This window comes from Neolamprologus multifasciatus, chromosome 13 (assembly GCF_963576455.1).
Source record: "Neolamprologus multifasciatus chromosome 13, fNeoMul1.2, whole genome shotgun sequence".
Classification (NCBI taxonomy): Eukaryota; Metazoa; Chordata; class Actinopteri; order Cichliformes; family Cichlidae; genus Neolamprologus; species Neolamprologus multifasciatus.
The window spans coordinates 18,134,792-18,157,005 of record NC_140451.1 but is presented as its reverse complement, the minus strand read 5'-3'; the positions used below and the strand labels follow the sequence as shown (position 1 = coordinate 18,157,005).

General features: G+C 41.1%; 1 protein-coding gene across 4 annotated transcripts in view; it reads right to left on the bottom strand.

Annotated features, from left to right (window-relative positions):
- crtac1b (cartilage acidic protein 1b) overlaps positions 1-18,129 on the bottom strand; it is a 28,698-nt gene extending 10,569 nt beyond the window's left edge. The window contains exons 1-14 of one of the 4 annotated variants that reach the window (XM_085182537.1): positions 17,969-18,128; positions 14,930-15,120; positions 13,417-13,613; positions 12,912-13,048; positions 10,382-10,538; positions 8,332-8,466; positions 7,559-7,701; positions 4,613-4,749; positions 3,101-3,183; positions 2,717-2,817; positions 2,455-2,623; positions 714-859; positions 447-489; positions 196-339 (exon numbers count right to left, since the gene is read on the bottom strand). In XM_085182537.1, coding sequence (XP_085038663.1) covers positions 196-339; positions 447-489; positions 714-859; positions 2,455-2,623; positions 2,717-2,817; positions 3,101-3,183; positions 4,613-4,749; positions 7,559-7,701; positions 8,332-8,466; positions 10,382-10,538; positions 12,912-13,048; positions 13,417-13,613; positions 14,930-15,114 — 1,777 coding nt within the window. In that variant the 5' untranslated portion in view covers positions 15,115-15,120; positions 17,969-18,128. Of the gene's footprint in view, positions 1-195; positions 340-446; positions 490-713; positions 860-2,454; positions 2,624-2,716; positions 2,818-3,100; positions 3,184-4,612; positions 4,750-7,558; positions 7,702-8,331; positions 8,467-10,381; positions 10,539-12,911; positions 13,049-13,416; positions 13,614-14,929 lie in introns of all 4 variants that reach the window. The other 3 variants (XM_085182536.1, XM_085182538.1, XM_085182539.1) reach the window with 3 other exon arrangements.
- Positions 18,130-22,214: the final 4,085 nt, after the last annotated feature.

Below are 22,214 nucleotides of genomic sequence, written 5' to 3'. Positions count from 1 at the left end.
CATTCACAGGAGGGTCAGTCATGCAAGACAGTGGGGTGCAGAGAGAGGACACGGTTGGAGGAATGTAAGCACCTCTAAGCCTTTTATTCAAAACCACTGTAATTAAGACTTAATGCATCTCGATCTCTGGTAGTGCTTCTTTTGTTCTAACGATCTTGGTAATCCGGATACCCTGACTCTGCCAGGACCACTCACCCACACAGGCTGACCCATCGTCGTTGGGCTCAAAGCCCTGGTTGCATCTTCTCTTGGCACGGCACTTATAGCTACCATAGGTATTGGTGCAGACAGGGCGGTCAGAGGGACACACAGAGGGGAACTGGGTACACTCATCTTGATCTGAGGGCAGGGAGAGGTGAGGAAGGCAAAGACACTTGACGTGTGTGAGGATTTTTAAACAATAGACAAGCACAGAGTTTGAAGGTGGATAAAGTGCCTCAGCTTACCCGTGCAGCGGCCATTCTCATTCAAAGCAAACCCGTGGCCACACTGTAAGAGACAATTAGTAAGAAATATTATTTTTAATGAACTCTCCTGTGAAAGATCCTTAAAACTGTTGCACTATCCCAACAATTTACAATAAACAACTTGATGTCGATTGTTTCTTGAAGTTGGTGTTGTGTTTGTAGTAGCTTTGTTATTCGGACAAAATGAATATTTAGTTTATTGAGAATAAAAAACATGCTGAAACCCACTATGAAGCACTTGTGTACCTCTATTTCCACAGTAGGAGTAACTTCCTCCTCGTCTCTTGGATAGTGGATCTCCTGCACTGAGTTGATCTCTGACGGCTCGAGGGCCCGGGCTACTGAACGACCATCTGGCCAGAACACCTCCACACTGGTGGCCACATCCTTGCCTATTCAGAGAAGTAGAATCTGAGGTAGTTACAGTGCATACAGAAATATATGACCACTGATCACTGAACCTTACAGTGTTGAGGTTTGTCAGACACATGACTAACCACATGGCGGTAACTTGTCTGTCATTTTAGATGGATAACAATCTTGGTGACAATGTATGGTCAAGACATCAGTCCACAAAGGAAACATTTGTATTCTCCAACCAGTTGGCAGGTGGTTGCCTAAGGTTGTTGCTAAAGCCCCAGTCACACAAGCCTAAAGACTGCTCCCTTAGCAGCCTGTCTTAGTCGGCCATAGTCTGTATGGGAGATGCAAACTTGTCTGCAAACACTGTCCAGTAAGGTGTAGTAAATCTGTGCAAACTGTGACACAAACTGAGACTTTTCACCTTCAAAGTAAAAGCTGCACATTTTGACAGGTCAGCTGAGGCACAACTTTTACTTGGGAGGAGAACGTTCTCCATTTTCCAGTCTGCACTGCACTTTTCCAAGTTTCACTACAGCACAGCTAGTAGTTAGCGAATGTCTGCAAACAAATCCCCATCTTTCATGCAAATTATGGGCACCTGCAGCAACCAGGTAACAACCACAGCAGTTTACAATCACACAGTTTTCTGTCCCAACCACTGGTTGTATCACATCCAATACAAGAGACAATTCTTGAGCAATGTACACATGATGAAACGTGAGAAACCTCTATATATTGGTTATCTCTTTCCTTTCTTTTTTATTGGCTCATGTTGTACATGCACTCTCCCCTCTTCGCTCTATTAACTGTTTTCATCGGGCATAGAGAAAGCCCCTCTCCAGAGGCCCTCTGTAGCCCTTAATTAAAGTGGCATTTCTTATGTAAACAGATCTGGAGTTACCTTGCCAGACAGACAGTCCACTCAGCAGGTGTGCTGCCTGAGAGCCAAAGAATATTTCACCTGTTCTATACCCACGTGACACCGTCTCATTTTGTTGTGGGGAACAGATCTCACATGTCTAAGAGTACTGACACTTTTCACCCTGGAGAAGGGAGGTCTCTACTAAAGCCACAATTGTCTGGATAGTTTGCTGCTGGAGTGTATTATGAGGGCCACCAAAGGTGATGTGAGCTTGGACAATCCTGATATTGAACAGACTCAGTGAGCAGAGCCAGGGAGGAGTAGTGGGTGGGTGGGCTGTACAGCAGGCCTGTATGGTAACCAGCTGACTGTCCTAGGGAAGAGCGGTCAGAAAGAGACAGAGAGCTAGTTCCTCACAACCATGGCTGGCTTCCATCTGCAGCACCTGTCCTCCTCCGCTCTTCATGTTTTGCCCAATCAGCTCCCTCCCACAGAGAACTTTTGCTCCCGTGGGTGCCTAATCAGGCTGAATGTATTAAGACAATGCTTTCCACATGCTTTTGTTTTCTTCCTTGCTGCTACTCTCTGCAATGTTTATCTGTCTTACTGCCCATTCAAACCTCAGAAACCAATTTGAGAACAAGAGAAGCAAGCTATGAAGAAATGCTTTTATTAATTTATATTAGACTGAATTAACATTAGATGTTGCATCTGCGGATCAGATAAAACAAGTTAAGTGTGTATTTTCTGATATTTCCTTACCGAGGCCAAAGTGGGCAACAGGCTCCATCTCACAGAGGTACCCTGAGCCGCCATCAATTATTCTTGTGTGTGGGCCGCTCTTTTTTGTATATACAACCACTTTAGCTCCTCTGGCAAAAGCGCCAAATTTTGTCCGGGGAATCACTCGCAGCCATGAGTTTGCATTGCCCTAAGAAAAAGGCAGAAAAAGGGGAAAAAAAAGAGGGAGTAAGGCTTAATGTCACACTACCTATCAAGTATCACATGTCTCACAATCGCTCACCTGGTTGACTTTGTAGACAGAGAGAGGCTGTGCTGCACTTTCACCGTGAGACACCAGCAGTTCCAGGCGCCCATCCCCATCAAAGTCTGTGGCTACCGCTCCTGGAGATTCATCACAGTAATGATGCGTCTAAACACTCGAGGATACATTCCTCATAACATTTATTATCCTCATGCAGGGACATAATCCAACAGTCATTGAACTAATAATGTGGAACCAATTCTATTTTTTCCTATAATAAAGTGCATGAGGAAACTCAGATTCTAAGTGGAGCTCTAGTGCCATCTAGAGGTTTGATGTTGTAATAGCAGAGGAGATATGGTGTAGTGCTGCTTATCATTTTTAATAGAGCTGTATGACAGCTATCTTTTCTGCCATGCTCACCGGTTCCTCGTCCTTCAGGCTCTGCTGCATCCCCGATATTCAGCTCTTCTATCTGGGGGTCTCCATGTTCTCTCCTGCTCACCCTATCGAAGTAGCACCACAAACATTACCCTGAAATCACTGCAAAAATTCTAAGCTGCTATAAATGTAGTTGCAGTATAGGAAAGATCCAAATAACACAAGGCTTTTCTGAAACTCGTCACTATGCTACAATTCACTGTTTTGTTTTGTTGTTTTTAAACTGACAACTGGAAACTCTTTAATGTATAAATTACACAATTAGATTAAAATATGATAAGTTTATACTTGATTTAATAAAAAAGACAATGAATTGTTCCAACTGCTGATATGCGTAGTGATAATGTCAATAAATTAGTACATAGTACATATAATAGGCACCACTCAGACTACTGACAATATTCTATTATGAGTAGATTTTGAATAGACAATTACTGTAGTGGAATACTTTACAGTGACCTGCAGTCTCCTAATCAGAAGATATAGTGCATAATACTACACATAACACAGAAAACTAACATAAATAATGCACATAAATCTCAGCAAACACAAATACAACAACCAGAAGACAAGAAGAAAGTTAGATATTTCCAAACTTACATAATTACTGATTTGTATTAATGAATTATTGACAAATCAATTCGTAATTTGTCATATCTCTGTGAAGCACATTGGTAAAAATGTATTGAGTTTACAAACCTGTATCCTTTGTTAAACATATGCACATTATCACCCACCATGAACCTGCCTCCTTAAAATAATTAGCTATCTTGGTACACTAATCTGCTGATCCTGACTATTAAACACTTCAGCTAAGCTAAATATTGATTAGTTGTGTTGAATTAATTAGTTTGGGCTTGTTTTTATTTCAGTGCCAGAGAATAGAGTTTGAAAAAAGCTGATTCATCTTCGGAGCAGACAATGGCAGAGCCACAGGCCATGGAGCTGTGACCCCTGTCAGACTATGCCCAGAAAGACAAATTTTCTTTCGATGTCCTGGTGTGGAGGAATATTCAGCTCCAGGAAATCTGTGGGGCTTAAATTGATTATTGATATTCAGAATAAATTAACCCAACAGCTCCTGGCAACGTTCATCATGAGTTCTGCATCCTGTTCAGATAAATATGCCAGATCAGATTTTTATTCAGGAAGATGGGTTCATTCTACTATTAAGTCCTAACAATTGATATGTATCATATATTACATTTTAAGGGCTGAGTTCATTAATATTATCAAGAGAGGAAGCCAAACCACGAGCCAAAAAGAGACCTAAAACTGTCTTAATGAAAGATTCATTCATGTGTGGAGGAGGAGGCGGGATGCCAGACTAGATAAGTATCCTTGGCTGGGAATTTTAAATTCTTCTCAGCTTCCATGCTCGGCTTTAGAATATTAAATCAAGACACAAGAGTATTCGGTTAAGCTTCTCATCAAAGTGATGTTAAAAACTTACTGTCATACTTGAACAAAATCTGAGAGTGTTGGTGCGAGTACCTAAAAAGTCTGTTGGCGGAGGGGCCTCGGTAAGCGATGTTATTGAAGAACACCTCCAACTCGTTGTCATTGTCAAAATCTGCAGCGATAACAGTTCGAACCGGGGAGGGCATGGAAAACTTCTGGGATGCTATGTCCTGGGGAAAAAGGTAACATCACTGAAACACATGCATGCATTTAGAGAAGCACAATGCATGCATAAGTTGAATGCATTTCAATTATTTGGATGAAACTGGATGCTGGATACTGCATTTTAACTATTTGGATGAATCTGGATGAAACCTACTAGATAAACTGCCTAGGGTACCAGAATTATCAGGATTTATATATCTTTTTCCGTATTTATAGTTATATATAGTTATATAATATATTATATAGCATGTAGCAGCTGATCTCAATTCTGTTCTCAAAATTCTGTTATTCAGACTTAATGTACTTGAGTTGGACCAATTTTATTAATTAATAATAAATCAACTTATTTACTGCAGTTGAGTCCAACCCATGCAAGAGTGTTGAGGCAAAGTACACCCTGGTGGACAGGTCGCCAGTCAACCACAGGGCTAGCACAGAGAGGGAGACAACCATTTGCACTCACATTTACATATTTATGGGTAATTTAGAATCACCAGTTAACCAAACCCCACTAACTGCATTTCTTTTGACTTTGGAAGGAAGCCAGGGTACATGCAAACTCAACAAAGACAGGCCCTGGCCTAGTAGTGGATTCAAACTCAAGACCTTCTTGCTGTGAGGCAACATGGCTAATCAGCAAGCTGTCACTCCATACTTAAAAAAAGTAGGAAAGCTATGATTACAAGGTTTGATGTTGAATTTTTGTTATATTTTTGTCCTTGACAAGTTAAACTGCAATAAATAGCAATAGCATACACGTGGTGCATGTGTATGCTTTTCTGCCTCTTATAACCACAGTGATTTTCCTGTCCTTTTTTTTAATCTTGTTTAAAAAGTTGCTCAATTCCACTGACTAATCAGGGTTAAAGGGTTTTCCTTTTCTTCAACAAAAGAACTGTCTAGATATGAGAACAACTTGTATAAGCAGAAGAGGTTTTCGAGGTAAAAACATTGGAAGGATGTGTAATTTTACATGAACTTGTTTTTACATGAACCTGCTGTGATTACATCTCGTGGTTCCTTAGTCCATTTTGTTCAATGTTGTGTGACCTGATGCACTCACTCGAAAGACCGTTTCATAACCTCAAGGTTCAACCTTCAAAATATAAACATGTCAATCAGTGTCCAGTGCTTGTGTCCGGGCTCTTTTTACATCCTCTGGCATGGGGCAAGTCGACAGCAGCCCTCGTGCCCCACCTCTGAAAAAAGTCTGCAGCAGAAGAGTTTTTGCATGAGAAAGTAACAGATATCTCCCCGCTTCAGTGACACAGTGATAAGTCGGGAAAGAGTTATAGAGCAGCCCTTCACTCCCCCCAGTATTTACTCCCTGTTTTAATTATAAGGCTCATAAAGCTGCAGGGGTGGGGGCCGCCCACAGTGACCTTCTGCTTCTCAGGTGAAGGAGAGGGGATGGCCAGCTGAGGCCAAGAGTGAGGAAAGCAGGGACAGCTCCGTAATAAGTGCCAAAGACAGTAGGCGCATGAATAAAAGTGCCTTCAGGGAAAAAAAGGGCTCTCCCCAAAACTAATACAGGGCTTCTAAAGATATAATCTGCATGGAGTTAATTAGAAATAAATAGTAAAATGACTAAATTTCCTTACACTGACCAATTTTTATTTCAGATTACTGAATGCAAAAGAACTCCAAGAGAACTTCTACTAAAACCTTTCTTCTTTTTAAATATATATTCATTGTGTGTATGTGTGAGCACAAGTGTATGTTAAACCTATTCCAAGGAAACTCTCTGCAATAGATTTTAATTAAAGCACAAACAGGCCTAATCGGCACTTTCCACTGCCCAGGCAAGCTGCTGGTTCAGCCCAATTTAATTGGTGGTTTACTGAAGTGATACAACAGCTTCATTATGCATGCCAAAGGTCAACACGGCTAGTAGGAGTGTCAGCTTGTGTGGGCGAAGGGGGTCTTAAATATGTTTTGGGGTTGTGATTTAACAATCTTGGTTCAAAAAAAAAAAAACCCTTGTCAGGCTAATTCAATTTGTCTTTTGTGTTTTTGCACGTATAGGCGTAACAGGGTTTGAGTGTCTCAGTGTGTGTGTGTGTGTGTGTGTGTGTGTGTGTCCTGCTGATGGAACTATCTCTGGGCAAAGCATCACACATTAACCCCTTACTCAACCTCTATAAAGATGTCTTGGGTGACATTTATCCCCTAGGTAAAAGATGCGAGTGCAGGTGGTGGCAGATAGATCACCGAGCCCGAATCCTCTACAGATTTATGCAGCAGGGCCTGTCTCTGACTTCGCCACTCTAAAACTTAGTACCCAAACAGATGCGTGCTGCTGGCTCCCTTGCACACACTGTCTGTAGAGTCATTGATTGAGTAAATCACTAACCTTGCGTCTTTAAATACCACTCAAACGCAAAGTGGGCAGCCACTGAGTAGTGTTAATTCACTCGCCAACCATTTGGATTGATAGTACTTTGATTCACAGTGACAACAGGTCTGATTTGTTTTATTTGTGCTCCTTGTTCATTAGACAGAAGAACAACAACCTCTCTCTGAAACTCTCTACAGTTGACAGTGACAATCTGAATGGGCTTTTTGGGTCCTTCACTAAGTAAAATCATATTATTCAATCGATTATTACAGTGAAATCACAAGCACAGCAACTTTTGAGCACACTTTCCTCAGCAGATCACATGTGGAGTGGAATGTGTGGAAATGTGAGAATGCCCATGCTTCCACTTATCATATGTGATCATCTGAAGTAGGTCTTTATAAGGTATCTGGCAGTCGTGTCGGTTTGATGCTAACTGAGCTGATTTTCTTTGCAAAGACCAAATTCGGGCCCACCTTAAACTTTTGCTTGCGGTTACTGAGCTGCATGTACAACCGATGAGGTCCGTTCCAGTTCCCGTAGACGATGTCCGTCTTACCGTCACGGTTGAAGTCTGCAAGAGCCACCCCTCTGCCGTGCTGCATGGGGTCTTCTACACCTAAAAAGATTCGAGATGTTCCCAATCTGTTTCCATCATCTGCCATCAATATTTTCAAAACCAGGTAACCCTGACCAGTGCTGCTGCTGGAACTGTGTCATTGGGTACAATACAGCACTTCAGTGTCTGATTTATTAAACAACAAACTGGTGACATAAAAACGATGAAGTGCTACATTTCTAATGTTTAAAATCAATCACTGAATTCATGACAATCACTTTTTTGTCATCATGAGATGATGGTAAAAAAACAGCTTCTCTGATAAGCTGATGGCTTTGCGCTTCACCTGCAGAGATCAAACACATACTTTATCACAATGAGTCATTACAGAAAAGGAGGCCTCACCAGTTATTATTACTATAGTGTATTTAAATCATCTTGATTTATTTATTTTTTTAATAAACTTAATTTATTGCTTTCTCATTCTGTGAGGTTTCATTGCAGTTGACAGCTAATTAATCATTAAAAGCCACAATATTAAAATATATGGTTTAACAAACTTAGATTTTTATATTAATTAGGTTGAAATATTTTAGGAATCATGCATGACTGATATTTATTCTATACAATAACGCCTCTCGCATTTATGATCCAGGCTATGATTTGGTAAACTGCACGTGATCATCTCACCAGCCTGCTGTGCCACATCCGTGAAAGTTCCATCGCCATTGTTCCTGAACAAGAAGTTTGGACCGTACTCATTGTCGCAAAACACATCAGACAGAGTCTGACTGACAATGGGCCCCACCACGACACCTCTTCCTCCTGCACAGAGAAAGACAAGGGAACAAGACACACAGCGGTGGGAGAATTAGGCAGCTCAGAAGAGGGCTAGCGCAACATTTGGGAGGAAAAAAATGAAGCAGGATATGAGGAACAACAGAGAGAGCAGAGGGAGAGAGATCACCGCCTTAACAAAAGTGAAAGGGAAGAGATTATTACTGTCTTTCCAGGTCATTTCCTCTGAGTAGGGCAGCTCTTTCTGCTGACGCAGACACTGACTCTGATGGGTTACATACACACAAACACAGGTAAACACACCTAAGCACAATAAGAAATTCAAAAACACAAAGAATCTTTTGCATTAACCAAAAGCAAACAGTAATTTTCTCCTTATGTAGTGATTTTTGTAACTGTTACACTTGAAGGTACACTTTTAGCATCACCCCAGGATTCTCCAGTGACATTCTGTAAAGTGTAGTGCTTCATCTCAGACCAGCAGAGTTTAATTATGGAGTTGAAAGGGCTTTGATTGTCCTTCCAGTATGCAAAGTCACAGCTGCAAGTCATGACTCGCTGCTGATTTACTGGCCCGCTCCATCAACCCAGACAAATACCACTCAACCCCTACGGCCATAAACCACTAATGTCTCTCTGGAGATATGTAACCATTAGATATACAACTTCACCGACTGCCCCTCTCCTCTGATTAACGGCAGTTTGATGACAAAGCCATCTATCGTACATCATTCACAGCAAATGTGAGCCAGCTCATCTTCCCCCCTGGTGGATCAGATGATATCCTGCACGTGAAAAAAAAAATCCATAGATGATGAAGATTCATGCCGGGGCGCTCACATACAAAGTCACCTCGTATTTCCAAAACTCACCAGAACAAGGACTTTTCAGTGATTATAATAAATTATCACAGGGGCAGCATTTTTTTTCATCATGACAGTCTCTTTTATGAAGAAATTAATCATGGTAACATTTTTGCATTTACTGTTCTGTTCTTCTATATATCACAGACCTAAATTGATGCACGTGATGACGCGGGCTGCAGTGACACATTTCAACATCCTTTAAGTGAAATATTCATTTTGTTTCAAAAAACAGTTCTAAGCAACACTTTTAATGAAAATAGGGGGTTGATTTGCAAATCAGTTACACCCTTAACTGAAAAAGGACCAAAAAAGAAGAAACACTTGAACACATGATTTTTTTAAGCCAGCGTCACCTTTAAAAAGAAATTTAAAAAAAACATTAAAGCTGGATTTCGGATTTTGTACATTGTACAACCTTAAAAAATGTATTCTTTTTTTCTTGAATGAAATGTTTTTGGGCTTATTTCAAATTTATTAGACCACCATCTAAGGTGGTGGTAAGGTTTACGCCACAACTGTCCTAAATCAATAGTGCTGCTAGTTACCAAATACAATGTTTTATGTTCCTGTAATGATTATTCTGCCAGTATGTGAAAACCCTTTAATCCAAACAATTAATGCTAAAATATAGTTAATGCCATCCATGAATTTTCTCAATTACTGTCTTACTAAAACGGAAACTATTTAATTTGATTTAGATGCCAAGATTAACAGTTGAATTTCATGGTTAGAATAGGTATGATATATGTGTTTGCCGCCCTTTGCCTTTGATTCCCTGTGACTTTGGCTGGAGTAAATAGCTGACAGCGCCAAAAGAGCCTTTACATCCTCTTTCTTCTTCTTCCTCTCAAGCCCTTTTTCTCTTTCTCGCCTGGCACTTCTCTAACCCCCTCTGACTCGCCCCTCGTCTGGTTCCCTGTGTGTCGCGAAGTCCTATATTTCAACCTCTGTGAGTACAACAAGCACATGCCCCTTCTGCAAATGTCTGTATAAATCAAACTGAAGGTCCAGTAGTGCTGGGTGATCTTAAAGCAATCGTCTATATCAAATACCCCCAGTCAGTGCTTCATACCCACCAATGAATTTGTTGACTCCAGCCCGCTCTGCCACATTGGAGAGGGCAACGACGCCCTGCGAAAGGTCACTCGCTGCCTCATCCATTTCTATGAGCGCATGAGGGCCCACGTTGCCACTGGCGTAGTTTGCTATGTAGATAGCATAACGACCTGTACCCTGTGCAGAAAAATAAAGATTTACGTGTATTCATATTTTCATTAATATAAATCAAGAATATGCTGCAACCCGATCAAATGCACTCATAGCTACGAAATGAAAGCAACTGTAAATTAAAAAAAAACAAAACATGTTTTATATTTCTGCATTTCTGTGTTTACTGAAGAGCTTTTTAAGATGTCTGTAGTCAGTAAAACAGACTCTACGGTGCTCATGTCATATATAAAAACATTTACTTTTCCTTTGACCATACTAAGGATTGGCTGCATTTTCTCTTATTTCATTAGTTCTTTAATTACATCATCAACACAATTTTCTTTTACTCTTTTGAGCGGGAGTGGAGGCTCTAAGCTCAATATATAAATCTATGTTCTACCTCTTGACTGCAGGACAGGACAGAAAAATTGTAGTCAGCTTAAAAATGTCTGAAATACTATAAAGTTCCTTAAAGCCAACGGAAAAAGCAAATGTTTTGAAATATGCAACCTCTTTCAGACCCTCACGTTGGAGTATTCATCAAACAAAAATAGGATTAAACAGGTTATTTGTAACACTGTCTAGATCATCTTTTTTTATTATTAATATTCTGTAGTATGCTTATTAATATTGTTTACTTTCCCAGTCAAACCTCTCTTTCTCTTTAGCTCCACCTACCCCCATTTCTTACCCCTTACCCCTTATTCTTAGCCCTTTCTCCCTACTCCTTGCTCTGCCTCCCTTTGGAGATTAATTTCACACTCCATTATCAGTCAGAGTCCCTGCAGACACAAAATCACAGACGGAACCACACTAATAGACTACACACTCGATTCCAATGAGCTTTCCCACCAGGCCTAACATATTTCAATCAACACAAACACATGCACATATGCAAACAAATGCACACACGCAATTTCACTATTTCTGTTACACCATACTGTATCTTTACAATGCAAGGAAGGTAAATGAGTCTGGTTGATATAAATGTCATTTAGTGTCACATGCTGTGGGAGCAGTGCGTCGCGCACACACCGCATGCCGGACACGCAAGCACGCTCCGAAGCTGCCAAACATGAAAATGAATTACAATGAAAGAGCTAAAGGCAACTGGCAGTTACTTAACCAACTTAAAAGTCAACGGTTTTTCAATAAGTCTTCACCCAAGGCTAATTTCTGTCACTGGGATTGGCATTGTGAATAGTGCGCTATACATGCCTGCAGTGCATGTTGGTCCAAGGACTGCACACCCTTTACATCAATCAAGAAGTGTGAATAAGCTAACTTGCCGCGACTGCAGCATTTTTATTCTTTTATTGTCAAGAACTGCATCTTGTACTTTTTCACTGAGCTTCATTTGAACAATTTTTTAATTATTCTGGCTTTTAAAAGTCGTTTATTTTTTCATGCCTGCCAGTTTAAAGTTTTAGTGAACCAATCTATCAGTTCAATGTGAAGCCCTTCAATATGTCACCTTCATCAGTTTGTGTTAGAATGATGATGGGATGTCACTTTCAAGGAGACCGGGTAGAGACGAAACGGTCGGGTGGTAAATCGATCTTTTTCTCTTACAGATAACACTTTATTTATGAGTAAACAACATCGAAAGCATTAGCTACCCAGCTGACTATAAAGCAATGCTTTGCTTTTGGCCTGTGCAACGTTCTGCAGCTGTTTCTTTTAATATGTTCTAATAAAACCTGTTCAGCAACAGGAAAACATGTTCTCTCTCTGCTGGTCAGCTGGAACTGACATGCAAAAGCACACATCGGGGTTTTGGCTCCTTCCAAAAGAATCGTGCCATTTAAAAGCAGATATCTTTCCAATCGGTTTGGCAGCAGCACAACTTATCAGTGCTCAGTGTGATGGGACAGTGGTTAAAAAAATCTATTGTAGTCTTTACTTTCCTCTTCCCGCTATTACCTTCTTTAGCCCGTCCCTGATTGGAAGTGAGAATTGCATGCGTGGGTGTGAGATAAGAGACAAAGAAAGAGGGTGAGCGTGTCAGTCAGTGAGAGAAAAGAGACTAAAAAATAAAAGTGGAAACAATGGAGAAGGGACTGAGTGAAAGAGGGGGAAAAAAATGCTACGGGCAGAAAGCAGTAGTGTGCAGTCATCACTCCTCCCCTCGTACGATGTTCTATAAAACAAACGAGCCCTGGCTTCTGTAATTACACTGGTGCGATGGACAGAAGAGAGAAAATGGCACACCATTCCCCCCAAATGAACTGTCATAGCACATGCTGAGAAGGGCGGCGTAGGCAGGGCATGAGTTATCACTGGTAAACAAACAGAAGCACCCGTGCATGTACGGAGAAGACACTCTAGGGAGTGTGCGTACGGTGCAGATCTGCATATAGTGCACTTGATGTGTGTGTGTGTTTGTATGAGAAGTACCTTTCTGTCCACACAGGCCACTGAGCGCCCAGCCATAGGGTTGGCTACGTCTCTGTGTTCGTTAATATCATCGCTCAGCAGATCTTCAAAGCGCCCATTACGGAACTTAAACAGCTTGTCAGAGTATGTTGCCCGACCTTGATGCAGAGAGAGAAAAGGTTCAGGAAAGACAAAGACAGCGTGGAGAAAAGAGGCATTATGTAATGCAAAAACTGTGGGTGAGTGAAAACAGGCTCCTGTGGCTGGAAGTGAGCAAAGTGATAAAGGAGTTTAAGAAAAATGACAGACGTGAGGTGTTGCAGTTTTGGCAGTCTGATCTCTGGGTTTCTCACAGATTAATAGCGGCACAAAGCTTATCTGTTATCTGCTGAAGACTCAGCTGAGATAAGCTTAATATCTGCATACCGATTCTCCTTCTTTGTCTCTGTGTAAAAGGAAAAAAAAAGAAAGAAACCCCTGTGTGTGCCTTTGTAGTTTTCCAAAAGTGTATCAGCTCGCACTGTACCAGAGAAGGCGTTATTGGTGTTGAGGACATAAATCTCTTCCCGTCCATCTCCATCGATGTCACAAGCTGTCACTCCGATGGCGTTGCCTTGACGGTCTCTCAGGGCATAGAACGGGGAGCTACGGTTGTCAACAGCGATGTTGACAAGCCTTTTCCTCTGTTTGTCGTACTTTAGCACCAGGTTTGGGCCGTTGTAGCTGTCACGGGCAAACATAGCACGCTGTTATAATGCACATGACTGACAGTATGACATTCTTGTTTTACAGTTTATGAGCTTTAGCAAGTGCTGGCTGAACATGCTGAAAGTTTAGTTTGAAGTTTAACTTTATAAAGACTTTGATGACAGCTGGACTCCTGCATCTCTCTTCTATTCTGTAGTTGCAGATTTGATCAGAGAGATTGATTGGCAAGCAAAATTTTTAGATTCACATTTTATTTATTTATTTTTACTTATAACAAATCATTTTGACCATTTTGCCTCTTAAAAATATCCGTTACATGCAAACGAATTCTGTTTATTGCGTAATAAAATCACTCATGTATTTTCATAATTTGGATTTTATGGCATGTAAGTCCAGGATGAGTCAGTCATGTAATCCTTAGTTTACCAGACACAGAAGCCCTTTAGGTTTATGTTATGGAGACGTTTCACTGAGATCTTATGCTTGTCACATTGGAGCTCATGAATTTTGTTTACCCATAAGCCTCAGGTGCCATTGCATTGGGGAGCAAATCAGTGAGAGGTGTAAAACAGAACAATGGATAATTTTGATTGCACACTGATGTCATTTGTTTTTCAACAGTGTAATCTCTACTCATGGTTTTGATTTAGAATCCAAGCCTCTGATGTTTTTTATGCCAGTATGCAAGAAATGTTGTAAACTTACTCCTGATAGTGCATTTTGCTAACATCCGGTTTGAAATCAAAATCTAAATTTGCCTCAATACTTAGAAGTAAAAAAAATATAGTCTAAAATGTTTGGATATACACTACAAAAGCTTTCTTGGTTGTCACCAAAGTATATTAGAGAAGGTCGGCACTGTCAGTGTAATGTATATAAAAGCAATTCATCTGAAGATTCTTTTAATTGTAAATTAAATTACACCCTCTATGAGGTTTTGGGATGAGCTCCCATCCAGGATACCTGCTGAATAGGATGTTTTACCTAAATTACATCTAATAAGCAGGGTCATTTTGGTTCATCTATTTCCTGTTAAGCACTGGGAAATGTATTCATGCTCAGTCATTGCTGGATTGAGGCAGTCTTGTAAAGCTGTTCCCATCACTGGCACTCTTTTCGATCATATCCATTTTTCATCAGTTGAGTGAGCCCCAGGGTGGCCTTAGCATCTCTTATCTTTTAGCTTTTTTTTGCCTTTGTCTTTAACCTTTATCTTTTGGAAGTTGTGTTTTTATTCAAGCTTAAGAGTTAGACTAGTGGGAGGGAAACTTAAGGGATTTAGGGGGTTTTCATGGTGATGGTAAGTCCATCTTTCTCTGCACACTCCTCACCCAGCTACAAATATCTCCAGGTCTCCATCCCCGTCCACATCAGTGACAGCCACGCCATAGTTGAGCTGGGTGGGGTTGTTGTCGTAGTCTGGAGGAAGGACGGTCTTGGTTATAGCTGAGAACACGGGCTCTGACCTCTGAGCCACTGAGAGGGCGGGCAGGAACAAAACCAGCCACAACAACATCCTTACCTGAAGGGCGAAACACATTATTTGCAACATGACTCGACCATTTTTGTTTCAAAGAATTCAAGTGCTGAATAACGCCAACGGACATTGTACAGACATATACACAGTCTGAACAGCAGAATTACCATTCATCCAATCCACAACGCTATTCACCTGAACTACTGCACACGTGACCTGCTAGTTGATGTGTAATGAGAATCCCATAAAAAGATATGAGTCATTCATCTGCAATTGCAACACATCCCCCCACTTTTTTTTTGCTAGTTCTTCAAATCCATCATAAGGCAAACATTGCTGGCAAAGCTTCCTGCTATACTCAGACATAAAGATGAAGATATACCACTGCAATCAGCGGCATTCTGCAGGGTTAGATCTGAACAACCCATCACATGCAGACAGGCTGAGGAATTACAAGACAGAAAATCCATACATGGAGCGAGGGCATTAGCCAGAGGCCAAGTGAGTACGGAGGAAACCAATACGGCCTGTTATAACAGACCTGAGGTGTTGTTTCCTTAGAGACAAGGACCAACACTAAAATGGAAAAGATTTTTTTTTCTGTTTGGATAAAAGGACTCAGTGATGTATTAATGTCCTTTAAGTAGTAAGCAGATAAAAGGTGAACATTGATCCAATTTGAGTTGTGAATTGCAGGCAGGTAAAGGTGAGGTGGAGTTTCTGACGCTCAGGCTGAAAAGAAACAAAGAGGAATTGGCAAAGAGAAGGGTCACCTTCTTAACGTTGAAATAAGAAGCTCATCAGCAACAGCCCTGCAAAACATCACACACACACAGACACGCACGTGCACACATTTAAGTGGCATTCTAAAGGCTGACAACTTGATTTTCTCTGCCTGTGGATTTATGAACATGTCCTCCGTCATTCCATCTGTAATGCCGCTGAGACGCTCCCATCTATACTGCTGCAGATTCTCCCTTTCTGCTGAGTGTCCAGGTGATGTATGGCTCTTTAACATCTCCCTCAACAATTCAATTTAAGATAAAACCACAGTGCTGCTTGAGTAATACTCTCAAAAGCACAAAAAGCAGGAGAGGAAGCACCTCTGCTGACACCTGCAGAAATATGGCCGGGGCCAACGCTAGCTCCCTGGGCAGGCAGCGCAGCGATAACGCCGGCAGAAGAGCCGGTAGTAATGTAGACTGTGCCTGTTAGCAAGAAGGGTTAATTAACAACACTGTGAGCTTAAGATGAGGCAGTTTCTCCCCATTAGAGCAGGATGTGATGACAAATGAGCTGGCCAGTTCCACACTAGAGAAAGGGACTTTACAGACTTGCTAATAAACTCCATATTAGATAGGGGGAGTGGGCTATAAATTAAAAAGAAAAGGAAACGGAAACTTGGAAAGTCAAAAAACAAAGTGTTATGGAACAGCACACAGTCTCTTCAGATCTTTTTAAATGAACTGCAAATCAGCCAATTAGAGGACAAGATAACAACGTGTAAATGATGCAGCTTCTACTAGAAAGGTGGACAGGTTAACTTTAATAGCCATGCATACAAGGTTATATTCATATTTCAGTTGAACACCAGCCTGAAAAAGACAAAAGGAAAAAAAAAACTTTGGTATCCCTTATAAGTCACCCACACAAAGTATTAACAACATGAAAGAGGATTGGCGATAGGACAGATGAGTGCATGAAATCACTGGAGACTTTTCAGTTTGATAAAATCATGAGGTACTATATTATCCAGCCAAGGACATGAAGTCTCTTCACCCCAGATTCACTGCAGTAAAAACCAAGACATCCTTCTTCAGTTGTCAAGCAAAGTTGGACTTTTCTGCAAGCACATATCCACAAACCATTTTTGCCCTCATCTGGGTTCGGTGATATAACATCTGCCGAGGTCACCGCCCAAACAAGGGAACATCAAGCAAAGTAATCTCCTGTAAACCATTCAAAGACAATGAAACGGCCCAGGAAACGAATAGTCGTTTCAGAGCAGAGAAATGCTTTCGATGTGGTTATTTATGTTGGCATTAAGAGGTCATTACCACAGCGTGCAACATCAGCATGTGCTTTCTGGAGAATTCCTGCCCAGCTCTGATCCTGATAACACTGCGACAAAGAGCCAGCAACATCTTCACTTTCAAACACACTTTTGCAGAAGCTCTTTTCTGTGAAGGACACCCTCACTGCAGAACACACACACACACACATACACACACACACACACACACACACACACACACACACACACAAAGTACTCTACCAGTCACAGTGAATTACACTTCAATCAACACCTGACATTAATGACAAGCTCTTGTTCGTCTATCATTTACCACTTAATATAAGGCAACAATAAATACGGCAAGGATTATTGTTCATTTATTGTTCATTTGACTCACAAAACACATCATATGAGTAGTTTAAACCACCACATATTCATTTAAACAACGTTTAATAATTTTTATTGGTTTTTGATCTATCTATCTATCTATTTATCTATCTATCTATCTATCAAATAAAAATACTTCTTTTAAAAATGAGAAAAGTTAAAAAAAAAAAAAAACGCACTCGGTAACCTTGGTAATGATAACTCCATTTACAAAACAAACCTGCTTTCATTTAACTACCTGCACATCGGCGTTTTTAAAACTATGAGCATCATTTAATCCGTGACAGCTACTGTAACCAAAGGGGATGACCGTTTAACAGCATTACTGATAACAAGCGTTTCTGTCTGGGTTGAGGTTTTGCTCTGAAAGTTACGTTCAAATCGTCAACTTTCTTTCGCATCTTTGCGCAGCAGATCCCAGCTGAGCGCCACAACGATCCTGAACCCAGCGGAAGACGGCAGCTTCAGCAGCGGGCAGACTCAGGTACTCACAGATGCAGAGACGCTCGGGAAACTCCGACAAAATCCTCCAGCGAACTGACACCAGGGACGGTGAGAGAGAGCGAAAGAGAGAGAGAGAGCTAAACAGCCTTTATCTCAAGGGTTTTTCCCCACTTATTCCCTTTACACAACTTCCAAAAGATTTGCTTTATGAAATCGCTTGTATGAGATTTGAGCCAATCTCCGCGCAGCTTGTTGAATATCTAAAACGACAACCAATAGGGAAGCTGGGTAACGGCGGGTGGGCGTGTCGGCAGGTGTTTATTATAATCTGGCAGTGGGGCGCAGCTGGGATGAGGATGCGGAGTTTACTCGGTTCAGTTGGGATGCTGTGACTTCTGTCCCATCCACGTGTGATTATAGATGAAAGTTATTAGATATTTTTGGATGTCAGCCACCATTTTTTTCCTGTGTTTTTTTTTTACACACAGGCAGACTGATTTGAATGAGCCATTTAACAAATTGGAGCATAAGTTCGTTTAAACGGTGCCTCCAGGCTCCATTCATGTATACTGAAATATATTCCCACCATATATGTTATGTGTTCATAAAGGCTTATTATATTTATATCTTCAAAAGGTGCAGGCTTCGATTTTTCTTGTGACTCTATATCATTTATATTTATAAAAGAAATATGTTTTTTTTTTTTCATTTCAATATGTTTTTTGCTTGTTGTAGTAATGCCATTGAAGCAAAAGAAAGCAAACTTAAAATGCTTAAAATGCTTCTTTTTCGTTATCTTAAGATGCCCAGAAAGCTGCTTCAGCTGTATGTGCAAAGTCATAAAACTAGAAGCTCTCAGGGAGTTCTCCAGTGAGGCTCCGCTAATGCCCTGTCTTGCGGTTTAAAAAAAATAATTGGAGAAAGCACTAAAATTAAGCTGGTGCTTTCTGTACCCACGCTCGACCATGCTTTGAGAAGTTTCAAGAAATTTGGTGCATTAATTTTTGCACAATCATGCTGATTGACAGGGAAATGGTGGACTGATCACCACCTGCACTCATATATATATATCTATCTACTTAGCACTTTTAATTCTTATTCTTATTTTTATTTTCATGTCTATTTAAGCGTTATATGACAGTATGTTTGCACTAAGTACCGCAGCAATTTCCTAATGTTGTAAACCTGCTCAACATTTGGTAATAAAACCCTTTCTGATTCTGATTCTGATTCTGATCCTGCTAGGAGGAGGAACAACAGCATCATATCCACACAGAGCTCGTTAGAAACATCAATATCAAACCGCAATAATAACAAATAGTTCCCTCTCAGAGTGATCATCAAAAAGTTAGTGTTCTGCCTCATACCCGTGAAAGAGAGAGAGAGTTTGCAGGTTTACTGCTGCCAGATGTATAATTCTTATGTCACGCTCTGCTGAGTCCAGCCTCCCAGAGACCCCCCCAATGAAATGAGTTGTGTGTGTGTGTGTGTGTGTGTGTGTGTAGGTGTGTGTGTGTGTGTGTGTGTGTGTGTGTGTGTGTGTGCGCGTGTGCGTGTGGTTGCGTACGGCATGGTGAAATGAGATGTTCACATCCCAAGGACGTCTCCCACCATAATTTAAACTCACTGGTGCTGGAAGACTTCAAACTGAAAGTGCTGAAGTCATAAACCAGTGCACTTCTGTCTTTACTGTTATTGTCAGTGATCTACTGGTGTAAATCTGTAGGCAGGTGGCTGTGACTCAAACAATGCAAACATGAGGACAGAAAGCTTTTTCATGTTCTGATTACTGCATATTGGCTCCAGGCTATAAAATTAGTTAAAGACCCAAAGAGAAGTCCTTTTACATACTGTGTCTCATTGCTCTTTAATTGGAGTTTATCTGTCCTGGCTGATTTACACGTTGCACAGTTCTCTGACACGGCCACAAAATGTGAGGGGTTCGAGAAAGAGAAAATGCTCTGGGCTTGATGTACTACTGCGCATGATACCTTCAGCTATTTACACCCTGATCTACAGTCTCTTACACTGGAGATCAGAGTTTTTTGGCGGGGGGGTTTTTTGGGTTTTTTTTTTTACTTATTTACGAGGGACGAAGAGACATCTATCAGCACTCAGCTGAAGCCAGTGACAGTGTATAGTGTGACTTTGAGGCGGAAAGTGAATTGTATTCCTACCCCTGGGGTACGCTGGGACAAACACGAGAAACAATGTTGTGGTCGCCGCCTGTTTCCATCAGCTACACACGCCCATTCAGCGCTCCTCTTCACCTCACTCTTACTTGTCGTCAAGGTCGTGCCCTCCCCTTCTTCCTTAGACACAATGATCCTTAAATAGACCTTCTTTAAGCGACGATGAGGATTGTGGAAAGCTCGTGGGAAGAAATGGGGAAGGGACGGGGCTTTTTACTACAGCATGGAGAAATGTCCCCTTTCCCTTTTAAGGGCTGCTGAAAGATGTATAGTGCTACAGCATCATGATGAATCCCCTCTGCGGTGGATAGAACACTTCTCATATCATTAAGCTTTAGTAATGGTCCCAGTGCTGTGCCCCTCCTGGCAGGGTTGCCTGGCATTTACTCCTCTCTGGCTAACAGGCCCGCTTGCTACCTATAGATTCTCATGGCATTCCTGCAACCTTTAGGCTTCTTCAGGTGTGTCTGATAGCGTTTGTTTCCTAAAATAACTCCTAGTGAGTTGCGAGCTCCTCTGTGTGTTCATGTCAATTCATTATTATTACCACAGAAAAGTTACTTAAACAATATGCACTTCTGTAACCTCAAACTGTGCAAACATAACACAAAATGCACTAGTTATCAACTTTTGTGTCATAGTGAGCAGGGTGTAGTTGAATGATAATTATCTTTTTAAATGAACAATGTATGATAACTTATATATAAGGTTTTGTGATTTGCAAGAGAGAAACTTTGATTGATTGATAAACAGCTGCTGCGATATCATGACATTTAGTCCCCTGTTGGCTCCAAAGCAATGAATCCTTAACATGCAGAATGAATCTTTGCACCATATTCTTTTTATTTCTCTTGACTCTGTTCATGTCTTTAGGTTCCAAATCCTGTATCCTCACTTCTTAAATGCAAACTTTCAGTTTAAAAGTGATTTCACTAGATAATTTTGTCTATTTACGCAACAGAGCTACAGCGAGTTCTTACATACTGGCTGGCCTTAGTCTTTAGTCTTTATTATATCAGTAAGATAATTTCATTTCAAACCCTCCATGTTTAAATCTCATATGAAAATATGAAAATGGATGCTGAAATATAAACACCTATAAATACATCCATTACCCTAATGTGAACTTAACCCCTATCTGGCCAAGACTTTGCACTAAAATTTAATGGTTTATGTTATAGGGACAAAAGGGATGCAAGTCCCCACAATGTCACTGTGTGAGGACATTTATGGGCAGGGAAGTTACACACACGCACATGGACACACACACAGAGTATATGTTTGATGGACTTTTTGTGAAATTGTTTAAAAATGCTTGCACAATCAAGAGCTGGTTCATTTGTATCATGTATGCTTCCTTTCTGTCCTCACAGAGTGTGATATATTACTGAAAAACACGACTTCAAGCTAAACTGCAACTTTAATGTTGATACCCCCCCCCCAAAAAAAAATAAAATAAAATAAAAACCCGTGTTATTTGCAGTTGGGCAGCTTATCCCTTGCTGTTTGCATCCCTACTGCTTTTTTAGACTCATTTGATTTTCTGTGTGGATGGGCTTCAGCGCTGATCTTTGAACCTGTGCACAGAGACTCCACTGTGCGTTAGCCTCCAGGGTGCATGTGTTACAGCATGCATTGGTGCAACTACACTTACGTCTCTCCCCAGCCCTCTCTCGCACTCTCACACACCAACACATACTCACATGCTGGGATATAGGTTTCGCCGGGGTCCTTCATAGATCAGCCTCCCATGACAGCTCTCTTAAATGTCCTTGGCAGCCCCCCAACCCACAGCCCATGTTCCCTCTCTGTTCCTGCACCTTTTCCTCTTCGACCAGGCTTCTGATGGATGCTGCCATACTTCTCTGCCTCTCTCCTCTGGAATGCTCCCATAACCACTGGGCCCTGTAATGCAAGACACAATCTGTATATATCCCATTAAGTGTCACTTTGTGAATGAACCTGTTTCTTCACACTCGGTTCACCTGACAGAATGAGATGCACAGGATGGAGGCTGAAAGTTGACCAGCGCCTTTAAAGTCAAGAGCTCTGACTTTAGAGGAGCTGGTCTCCGATCACAAACGTCGCTGTTACCATAGCTA